The sequence below is a fragment of the Phalaenopsis equestris genome, unplaced genomic scaffold (genome assembly GCF_001263595.1).
Source record: "Phalaenopsis equestris unplaced genomic scaffold, ASM126359v1 Scaffold000002, whole genome shotgun sequence".
NCBI classification, from domain to species: domain Eukaryota; kingdom Viridiplantae; phylum Streptophyta; class Magnoliopsida; order Asparagales; family Orchidaceae; genus Phalaenopsis; species Phalaenopsis equestris.
The window spans coordinates 59,221,804-59,233,949 of NW_018164444.1; the positions used below are offsets into that span (position 1 = coordinate 59,221,804).

At 35.8% G+C, this 12,146-nt stretch overlaps 1 protein-coding gene across 1 annotated transcript in view; it reads right to left on the reverse strand.

Annotated features, from left to right (window-relative positions):
* LOC110038758 overlaps positions 1-10,652 on the reverse strand; it is a gene marked incomplete at its 5' end in the record, with an annotated part of 21,931 nt that extends 11,279 nt beyond the window's left edge. Inside the window, 2 exon segments of the mRNA XM_020743661.1 lie at positions 8,327-8,473; positions 8,553-10,652. Of these exon segments, the coding sequence (XP_020599320.1) occupies positions 8,327-8,473; positions 8,553-10,652 (2,247 nt within the window).
* Between the last annotated feature and the right edge of the window lie 1,494 nt (positions 10,653-12,146).

A 12,146-nucleotide genomic window follows, 5' to 3' on the forward strand; every position in this document is an offset into this window, starting at 1 on the left:
GAACTAATTATTCAGAAATGTCATGATTCTGAATTTGAAGAACATTTTGGAACTGATAAAACTGCTTATAAAATTTTACAAGTTCGATTCTATTGGTCTACTCTCTTTAGAGATGTTTACAGATATATAAAAACTTGTGATCGATACCAACGAGTAGGCAATATATTTAGAATAAATGAAATGCTCTGAATTTCATGTTAGAAGTTGAGATTTTTGATGTTTGGGAATTGGATGATGTTTGGGATTTTTGATGTTTGGGAATTGGATTTCATGAGACCATTTATTCCTTCATCTGGGAACTTATACATATTAGTTGTGGTAGACTACGTTTCAAAGTGGATTGAATCACAAGTTTTACCTCGTTGTGACTCTAAAAGTGTTTTAAGATTTTTAATGCAATTTCTACAAAACTATTAAACCCCGTTTCTAAACAGTGACACTTCTTTATTTCTATAAAACTATTACCGACAATGAGGATCGGTAAAGTTACTAAAGAAATTGTTATTCTGAATTATTGTATTCAAATGGGACTGTCGATTGATATTGGATCGATAATTGTGAAGTCTGTTTTGGGCCTGATCGTTCATGGATCAACTTATGGGCTTGGACATCCTTCAACAATCTTCTTACTCTGTAGTCAGTTCCAAGTATCTTATGAGAATTGGGAAAAAGTACTTCTACCTTGTAAGCCTTTGGACCTAACCCAGAAGTTCCCAACCAATGAAGATGAGAATGATATGACTATTATTGTGAATCAAAATCGTCTCAGAACACTTCCTATTCAGCTTTTAGTTCCGGACAAGACACTAGTGATCCTGCGCAAAATCAAGAAACTAGAGAAAGAGGAGCAAAATGTTATGAATGCAATTAACAATACCTCTGATTTTTTCGATCATCTAGACTGGAGGATGAAAGAGCATTTTGATCACTCTGGACATATCGAAGGAAATTTGATATGATTGATGAGAAAGATGGGATTGATAGAAGATGACTCTACTAAAGAATTTTCAAACCGACCCTTCTATAACCTCTTCGTTCATGTTCAATCGATCGGCGATATCAAAGGAGAAACGAGCACTGAATCGGAGGAGTAGTAGATTCACTTTACTACCTATATATCCTATATGTCTATGTGTGTGATTTGATTTGAACTTATGTGCTTAAGTCACTTTCTAAATTTGCTTTTAGATATCAATATAGTTGAGATTGAGCATAAGATGTTTGTTTTCAGCGTTTAGAGTGTTGTGGATTGGATTGCGACGCTGAACTGATGTATTAAGGTTGAGAAAATATCAAACTTATGTGTGTCATGTAACGTGTATTGTAACCCTTAGATTTTATATATAATTGTAATGTTTAGTGTTGTAGTTTGAAATTTGCATGTGTAGTTATAATAGACTTTGATTAAAACTTTGTAAAATTGTAATATGATGTGATTTTTTTTTGTAATGTGATGTATTTGTAATTATTTTTATTTAGTATTGTGATGTGTTAGTGGTGAAATATAATGTTTGTATAATGTTTAGTTTTGTACTTATTTCAAAATTTCATTACCCAATAAATTCTCTAATGATTTATATGTATAGAAAACTCCTAATATTACGGACCAGTTAAAGTAAAAAATTTTGAGAAGGAACTGCAAAAATTTCAGAAAGATGAAAATGCCTAAAGTACTGAGGTATGATTTATATTTAGAATTTTTTTTCCACCTATATCATTCCATATTGAAAAATTTAAGTTTGCGGGAGGGAATAGCAAAATTAACTATTATATGTTCTCAATTTAAATATTTTCAAAAATTATTAATATGATTTTTTGTAGTGAATTTAATTTAGATAAATATATTTTGTAGATATTTAAATATTATGGTAGATTTAAAGGAATATTTTTGTTAAAAAAATTAATTTTATAGATTAAGATATTTAGTGTAAGAGAATAAAACTATAGTTAACTATTTAAAATAAAGAAAATTATATTTTGAAAAATTAAGAATCTTATAAATTCATTTGAAAAGAAAAGATTGAGGCTCAATGATGTAAAAGCTATGAAATACTTATAAGGTAAAGGATAAGGTAAAGGAATGTTAAGGTAAAGGAATGTTTTGAGTTTCAAATTTAGGTAAAGAAAAGTGAAGTTCAAAATTACTAAAGTTTATCCAGATATAGTAATTTTCACTTGAAAAAGAAAAAAAAAGATTTACAACAATCCCTGAAAAGAAAAGAAAAATATATAGGATTGAAAGCAATCCAAATGAAATATATATATATATAAGTGAGGAGAAGCTTGAGGAGATGTCTAATCAAAAATTGGCTTCACTTGAACCTACCTAAAGGGAAAACCTAAATACATTCCTGAACTTATATTTATGGAATAGCATCTTTTACTAGTAATGTTCTCATGAAGTTCCTATCATTTGAATATTTTAAGTGACTTGATATTACAATATATAGTCATTTTTGAAATGTATAGAAAACTAGAACTCATAAACTTGATGACTAGATAGTCTTGTACCTACAAAGTTAATTTAATTACTTGAAATTTTTCTGAAAATCTCACTATGGTATTTACTTAAATCAAATTTATAGTATTTCTGAATTAAAACTTTACCACTGTAGATCATAACTTTTATGTAGTACTAAAATTACTTGAGGACAAATAATAGTTAAGTTTGGGGGATTTTGACCAAAGGAAAATATTTTGAAATTTTCATACCTATTTTACATTGATTTTGATGATATTGCACTTTAAAGAAAAGTATTTTTGATGTTTTGTTGCAGGTATGTTGTATTATGGTCATTGGAGCAAAAAGATACAAAAAAGAGCAAATTTGGAGCAAAAATGACCAAAATATGAAGATTTGATCGACGCCGCCGACGGCGAGTTTTTCTCAGGCCGCTGACAGCGCCATCGAGGCTGCCGACGGCGAGCACATCGGTTCTCTCAATGGATGCATTGAATGTGGAAGATTTTTGAAGGGACGCTTGGGCAACTCTTGAAAACTCTTCTACAACTTTAAAAGAAACATTGGGAGGCTAAAAAAGGTGTCCACTAGGGTGTCCACGGCGGTGTCCACTGAGTCTTTGTTATTTGTGGTGCCCATTAGAGTGTAGAGAGTGGTTAGTATTGTGAGAAATTCTTCAAGAGATTGTAAGAGTGGAAAGAAAGTGAGAGATTTTTTCATCCTTGCAGCTTTGAAAGAAAATTCTGTGTGATGTAAGGAAAGGAAGAGATTCAGAGAAACTTCGAGGAGTTTGTTTGGAGAGGAATTAGAGATAAGTTATATTTACTTATTGAAGTTTGTATGACTTTGTTTTTATATATAAATTCCAAGTTTTGTCGTATCTTCTCCATGAGTTTGAAGTAGTTTTCTCTGTCTTTCTCCTTATCTTGAGATTTTGTGAAATGGTGATTTGAATTGGTTGTCATGAGAATGTTAAAGAAGTTGTGATAATCTTTTCACTTCAATCTTAATTTAATTTCAATCTGGTCAATTGATTTCTTAAAATATGTTGAGTTTTACAACTAAAGCGAAGATTACATCCAAGATTTAGGGAGGTCAAAGTCCTTGAAAGTTGGGTGCAAATAAATAGGGAAATAAAAATTATCGGGCGTAGAATTGTAGATTTTAGAGTAACAGACTAAATTCCTCAATTCGGTCCTATCGTTTGGGTGTTGAAGTGTAGATGTTAGCCCTCAGGCGAGGGAAACATGGGAGCTCCGAAGTGAGAGCCGGTATCCTCCTAACCTAGCCGCAGATTCAGTAACCAAGCATAGGATTAGTCAATGTTCTTTATGCATGGTCCAAAGGGTAAAAAATAGGTATGCTCCTATTTGGAACAATACAATTTGAACTAATTCAATTTATCTATTCACTTAAATTTCTTGACAATGAGAAGGATGTTTTCTTATATATTGAACTTCACATCAGAAACTTTATTAGTAGAATTAGTTAATTAAGAGTTTATTAAAATTACATTTTTATTTCAATTGTCTATTAGTGACAAATATGCAATTTGAACTATATTGTTGTGATTAAATATTTAATTTTTAAATCTTAGTTCGTAGCCTCTAATATTACTCCCTGTGGGATCGATATCCAGGACTCCATTAGAGCCATGTATTACTTGAGCGATACGTATACTTGCATTGATAAGTGTGAATTTGCAATTATTGAATATTTTATACGCATCTTTATCAAATCTATAACCGTTATCAAGTTTTTGGCGCCGTTGTCGGGGGTTTAAATCTTCTAGCAGCAGTATCAAATACTTGTATTTTTAAGCATATATAAAGTTGTTGTCATTCATGACGCTTGTTTTCATGTTGCTCAAGTGGAGATGTATAGAATGAATTGATGGATTGGTGGGGATAACTCAGTGGAGTTCCCGGTTTGTCCACCTTACCAAATATATGAGCATAGAAGGCGGATGAAGGTAGATTCGGAGGAAGAGGGCTCTAACAATGAGGAAAAAGAGAATGAAGATTAATTTATTCTTATTTTGATGTGAATGTGTTATATGTTCTTTTTTTGTTGCTGCTGCTAATGATGTATTTTTATTTATTTGTTTATGATGTATTGGACACTATGTTTATTTTGCTTATGCTAATATTATACTCTCTAGATTAGTTTTTGTTATTGCTCTGGACAAGTCTTTTACTTATCTATTAGAATATTGTGAAATCTTTCTGGTGTAATTTCATTTATTTTCTTCTTATCCCATTTAGTGGTAATTTACCTGTTATTGCATACTTGTTATTTCCTGCTTATGTTTGTTAATTTTGTTGATAGACAAATATGGTAGAAGGTATTTATGCATTATTTTCTCTCTACTTATAATCATGGTTTACACTGCTTAATATATTAAAAATCAAGTTAGGGGATAAAAATTTTAAAAATCTTAACTTTATTTGTCCTTACTAACATACACCTAAATTATTATGTTTAAAAAGGAATTGAGGTATGTGGTGTAATTTGAAATTATTGCAATTTTACGAAAAAAATATATATAGTATTTTTATTTTAAAATCTATGTAAATGAGACTGGGATAGTATAAGGTTGTAGTTTAACATGTAGAAAAATGGTTTCACTATTTATTTTTGCAAAGAGTTATATGCCTTTTTAACAAGGTATCCTTAGATATATACTCCATATGAATTAAGTCGTTATTCAAGTCATACTTTTAACTATTACATATTAATTTGAAGGAGTGTGGTAGACATCACTTTAGAGAATTGATAGCGGAATTCAACACAATTAAAGATCTATCCAGACATAGTAATCCCCCTAAAAATAATGCTAAGGATTTAAATATACATTCTAAAGCAAGAAAAAAAGTGATTAAAAGAAAAACATTGCGTGGGGAGAAGCTTAATCAAAAATTGGTTTCATTAGATTCTTTTTAAAGTTGAAGCATTATTACATTCTTAAGCTTATGTGTAATAAAAGTGTATTTGTAATTCTTTTTAAAATGAGTGCTTAAATTCTATTTTTTCACCATTTAAGTTACTTTCGTTAACATTTATTAACTTCTTTGTGAATTGAATAGAAAATTAAGTTTTCTTAGTATAATAAAAAGTTTACTTTTACCCTAAAGCTAGACTTATTTACTAGAGTTAATTAAAGGTTATACTATGAATTTTCTTGATGTAGAGTTGTTCATAATTTTAATTAATCTCACTTCCTCAAATTAATAGATTTGGTTTTAAATTTCTAGTGTTAATTGAGAACAAGTAACGTTTAAGTTTGAGAAATTTTGATGTGTAGAAAAACATGCTTAATTTCATTTATATTTTGCACATTTTTATGAACAAAATTGCACTTTAAAGAGGGTATTTTTATGTTTTTCTGGTAGATATAACATGCAGTAAAAGTGAAACAAAGTGGAGAAGAAATGGAGCGAAGCGGAGCTGATATGGAGCAATTGTAGATCCAAGGGACTGGCGCCTAAGCGCCAGCCATTGGGCACCATGGCGCTCCTACCAAAAGTCTTGTCACCACTTACTTGGGCGCCTAGGCACCAGTACACAGCCGAACAAATAGAGAGGTTAACGCCTAGGCATCAGCATCTGCTGGGCAGTTTTTCAGCAGTTTCTCCCCATGATGTGGGGAGTTATTTGAAGGTTAAAAGCAGTCCTTTAGAGAGAATTGAAGGAGGATTTTCGTGAAGAGAACAATAGCATTTGCAATAGGAGAGAATTAGGGTGTTTACTTCGATATTTTGGTAAGATTTGAGAGGTGTTTTGTAATGAGATTATTCAGCACAACAGCAGGGGTCTAGGAGATCCTAGAAGAGCATTTTCAGAGCATTGTAAAAAGGAAGAAGCTAAGTATTGTGAATTTCTTTTATTGTACTTTTGTAAAACACGATTACCTAGTAGATTTGCTTTATGTTAATGATATTTTGTAGTGTTTTTTCCATGCTTTGTGAGTAGTCTTTTCACCTTTCTCTAGTAATGATTATGTTAGTTGTGTAAGAATAGAAAATGCTTTTAAAATTGGTTTTCACTCATTAATGTGATGAATATTCTTCAAAGCATCATTTACTTTTCATTCTGGCCAAGTGATTTGTTACAATATGTTGTGATCCATAATGATTCAGAAGAGCTATGGAAGAACAATTAGAATATTCACGTTGAACTATAGAGTATGAAACAAAAGTAAACTATAGGAAGATTCAAATAGATAGAGAAATAATCTTTGATGGATTCAAATTGAGGTTTAATGAATTAAAACCAGTTTAACCAAATTTCTTCATTGCACTTGGGAGAGGGTAAATAAGATAATTGCTCATATTTGTCATTAGTCACAATTACAATTAAGTATTCTTTTTCCTACACACTACTTATATCATTGCAAGGAATGGTAGCTTATATCTTGATTATCATCAATTCAAATATATTTAGTAGAAATTCTGTAGGAGACAATCCAGGCTAAAACTAATTTTAGTAGGCTATAACTTCTCTTAAGTCTAACTGCCTCGCTACCGATGGGATCGATATTCCAGACTCAATCCGATAATACTGATACGATACATACACTTGGGTGAGACCCCTGCACTTATAATTATGGTGTGTCAAGATTTTAGCATTGTTGCGGAGCATGTCTAGCACCCCATCGGCTGCACAGGTTTCTTTCAACGACATGGTGGTCACATTACTATTCTTGATGGGTATGCGAATGATATAATTGTCATTAGGGATGGTGAGGGAGAGATTGCTCAGTTGAAGGCTAGTTTGGGCAAAAAGTTTGAGGTGAGGGACTTGGAACAGGTGAGATACTTCCTTGGAATTGAGGTGGCCCGTGGAGCAGAGATGATCCTTCTATCTCTGAGGAAGCACGTGCTAGACTTGCTCAAAGATACATGCATGTTGGGATGTAAGCCTGTTGTTTCATCAATTGATTAGAAGAGAAAGTTGAGCGCAGAGGGAGGATAACCAGTTGATCGTGAGAGGTACTAGAAGTCTTATCATCTATCTAAGTCACACTCGTCCCGACATATCATTTGTAGTTAAGTATGGTGAGTCGCTACATGTATGATACAAGGAAGAGTAACATAGATGCAATATATCAGATTCTGAGGTATTTAAAAAGTATACCACGGGAGGGGTTGATCTTCAGGAAGAATGGACATGTAAGGATTGAGGGCTATTGTGACTTTGACTAGGCGAGTTGTATGGATGACAAGAAGTTCACATCTGAATACTGCATGTTTGTAGGAGGCAACTTGGTCTTTTGGAAGAGCAGGAAACAATCAGTAGTAGCAAGGTCAACAACAAAGGCAAAGTATTGAACCATAACCTTAGAAGTGGCTGAGATGATGTGGCTGAAAGCCTTGTTTGTAGAGCTCAAGGTGGACCAAGGAACTAAAATGAAGTTGTAGTGCGACAAGTTAGTGATCAGCATCGCCAACAACCTGGTGCAACATGATAAAACCAAACATGTGGAGATTGATGGGTTCATCATGAAGGAAAAACTGCATAACGGCCTACTGAAGCTAAGTCATGTAGCCACTAAAGAGATAGTGGCCGACTCCCTCACCATAGGACTTGGCTTATTAGATTTGTTCAGGATGTGTGACAAGATGGCCTTAGTGGATATCTTCTGCCCATCTTGAGGGGGAGTGTTGAGATTTGTATCTAATATTGAGTTCTATTTGTAAATGTTGTAAGGATCTATATAAGCATAAGTGTTAATGAAATGGGTAAGGTTTTTCACAAAATAATTCTTCGCATATTTTGGTCATCAGACCTTATTGGTATAAAGAGATAGTCAGGAGTGGGGAGTGGGGAGTGGGGAGTGGGGAGTGGAAGAGATTAAAACTTCACCTGTGCAGTGAGAGCTTTTATGACTTCTTTTGCAGCTTTAGACTTTGCAGATTCCTCTGCAGCAATTGCCATAGCTTCCTGAACTTTCTTTGCTGATTTATGTAACTCATATTCTTGAAATTCACTGCGTTGTCTTAAGCTATCAATCTGATTCCAAGCATATTATAAGATAATTTCTTCAAAAGGAATGGCGCTTATATTAACAGCTCAACCTTGACTTTCTTACCTGGCCACGCAGCTTTTGAATTTCCTGGTTTAGAAGCACATTTGCTTTCGTAGGACTATCATCCATACTTTTCAAGGATGAAAGGCCTGACATGGCACGGACAGGCGCAGCAGAATGTGGTGGGCTATGCGTTCTTAAAGACGGAGAAATAGCTCTGGAATGATTTTTGGATTGAACAGCTGACAAGTAGGTTAACCCGGGATTTGCTCGTTGCATGTCGACCACAGCAGAATAGGCAGCATCTCCGAAGTGTAATAATGAAGAAAATTGAGGGCGAAGTGAAGGTAATGGTATTTGGGGACGAACCAAAGGTAATGCATCAGATTTTTTTCCTTGTTTAGTTGCCTTAGTATCCAGAATCTTAAGTAAGTCCAATTTGCTAAGTGAAGCAGTCTTGAGCAATTTGAAGTCAGCTTTGTCAGAATAGTCTTTGCTATCACCTGACAAGCGAGGTAAAGTGATTTTCTTGTCATACATTTCTCCATAATTAACCGGTTTATTCAATTTCTCATAGCAGGAATCACAAACACGGTATAGTTTTTTGGGGTTAGGAGCCAAAGCAGCCCTCAAGGCCCTTTTAGAGCTGCAAGAATGGCAATGTATGAGACCACAATTGTAGCAGTTATGCCTCTTGCGAGTGAATCCAAATAGTTGTCTACAAGTTGTACACAGAGATTGCTCTGCAGTGCTGACCCATTTATGATAACATATGGCAGCTGTGAAATTCCCCCCACATGCAATGTGTTTCACAGGTCTATCCTTTAAAGCTTCAATAAGCATGGGAGTCCTTCGATCTTCAAGGTCGCCATGGCCTAATCGCCCATTGGCACCCTTTCCCCATGTATAAACTTCGTTCCTTGACGTCAAAACAGCAACATGATAGGAACCACAAGCAACCTCTTTGACAAACTCATTGGCAAGCTTATCCTCAACTAAGCATGGAAGCTTTCCATCAGAATGAGTATTACCAAGCTGACCGTAAACAGTGCTCCCCATCGTAAAAACATTGCCTGAAGTAGTCAAGCCAATTGTAAGACTATGACCACATGCTACCTTATGAAAATTATAATCAATCAATGATGGTACACAAGTGGGCTTAAGGCAAGGTTCCTTGTCACCATTTCCGAGACAGTACTTGTCCCCATCACCCCATGTAAACAATTTACCAGAGGATTCACTAGATTGTGTTACAATAACCTCTACAACTGCAGCTGTATGCCAGACCCCACATGAAACAGCAATGGTCTTCAATCCACTCAAAGAATCTACTTCCCTTGGATATAAAGCACTCTCTCTGTTTCCATGGCCCAAAGCACCAAAAGTACCGTCCCCAAATGTGAACAACTGCCCTGCTGTAGTTAACAAGGCTGTATGCCAAGTTCCACATGAAACAGATGCAACTTGAAGTCCTTCCAGAGGTCCAGAAATTCTTTTAGGTATCCAGTGACTAATATATGTTCCATGACCAAGTAACCCTGCCTTATGAGCACCATCTCCCCATGTATAAAGTTCGCCACTTAGTGAAACAGCACATGTATGAAATTCCCCACAAGCAACATAATCTATTTTGGAAGCTGATAAAGATTCGACAAGAGTGGGGTGAAGGGCATCTGCCCCAACTCCATGACCAATTCGACCACCACATTCTTCACCCCATGTAAATACTTCTCCATGTCTTGTAACAAATGCAGCATGCTTGACCCCGCATGCAACATGTTGAATGTCCAAAATAACATTGGAGTCCAGCGGCTTGGGAAGCAGAATATCATTTTTTGCACTGAAATGTTTAATATCACTATCAGTGGCAGTTATGGAAGAGCTACATATAATTTCACCCCACACGTACACATCCCCATAAGCATCAGAATCATACTGAGCTGAGCCATGACTTGATGAGCTGGGAACACTTGAAACACTGAATCTGAAAGCATTTGACGGGGTTCCTTTTAAATGCACATTTCTTAGATCTGGTCCTTCAAAATATGGTAGATTCTGAGAATCTTCGGACGCTATGGAAATGCGTAGTTTTTTGCCTGGCGAATCCAATAAGGTAGCAGGAGAGCCATCACTTGGACTGCTGGAAAAAAAATCCTTGTCGCTCTGGAACAATATTTTACAAATCATATTAAAAAACATTGCCAAAAAAAAGAAAATAAAATAAAAATACCTAATTTAGAAGAGAGTTCACAAGTCATATTAGAAAAAGTTTACAATAAAATGAATTTCAGAACAGCGTTAACTGGATCCTCCAACCCACTGTTGACCTCATTTTTAGTGAGGTCTAGTCTTCCTCTTAGGGTTTAGGATCTAGCCTTAGGGATCTCCATTTGACTATCTTAGACCCTTAGAAATGGGCCCCGCCTCGTTTTAGAAATTTAACCCACTTATGTACTCTTTCGTGATTTCGCGTGTGTGGTATCAACTTCTAGCACTTAGAATGATGAAACCAACATGAGGAACCCAAAAGGGATTCCTATAAGACCTTTAGAGCTTTAGGGTGGCCTTTTGCACAATTCGCACTACCGCGCACAAAACTTCGCAATTCGGAGAGTCGACACGTCCGATCGCCACAATTCACATTGCTTGCACTGTTACCTGTCGAAGACTCGAATAAACTTTTTGAGACGATCGATCACTGGGTCGAAATTTTAGGTCGAAATTTTGTGGAATTTGAATTTTGACGCGTTTTTTTTTACCCGATTGTCGACGACGTCGTCCGAGCGACCCCGGATGACAAAACAGACTGCACCGACACGTCCGGAGCGTCGATTTTGCCCAGGGAGGACACTCATTTTGTTACGATTAATTTATATAAAACCAATTCCCCCTTTCCTCTTTAAACACTAAATCCCTAAACGCACGCACCCGAGCTCTGCCTCCCTTCCCTCTCCCGTTCGCGTGTCTGGCCTTTCTCTTTCTCGGTCTCGAGTCAACCGAGCTCCTCCTCCTCCACGCGAGAGAAAGTTGACTTCTCATTCGTCCTTGCCCGACACTTTCTGCCCGCGGCCTTCCTTCCCGAAGCCGTGTCAGTCTCCCTAAGTTGTGGTCGTTTTCTTGGTAGTTTGACTCTGGGAAGCTTGCTCCCTGGTACACTTGAATGACAAACTCTCTTCTTCTCGATGCTTCCCTCGCTGCTACTGGGTTGGCCGCTCGGTCCGAGATGTTTCGGTGGTTTCGCCTTCTGTGAGCAGGGAGCGCGTCCTTTTTTTTTTGGCCCGATTCGAGTGCCATAGTCGATAAGGGTGGTCTTCTTTCTCTTCTCCTCTATTCTCTGCCTATAAACACAGTTTTTTTGAAGATTTTTGAGGTTGTTGAAGAAAATTTGCAAGAGAGGGGAGTAGAAATTTTGGCTGTGAGGAGATTAGAAAGGGAATTTCTGTGAGAATAAACATAGTTTCTTTTGGAATTTTGGGGTTGTTGAAAGTTTACAAAAAAAAGGAGAGTAGAAGTTTTAGCTGTGAGGAGATTGGAAAGGGGATTTCTGTGAGAGCTTTTCCTTGAGGTGAATTCTGGTGTTGCAGTGCTTTACATTAGCATTAAGAAGGTACCTCTTCTTTCCCTTTTTTTTTTGTCTTGCTTCCTCTCGGCTTTCTG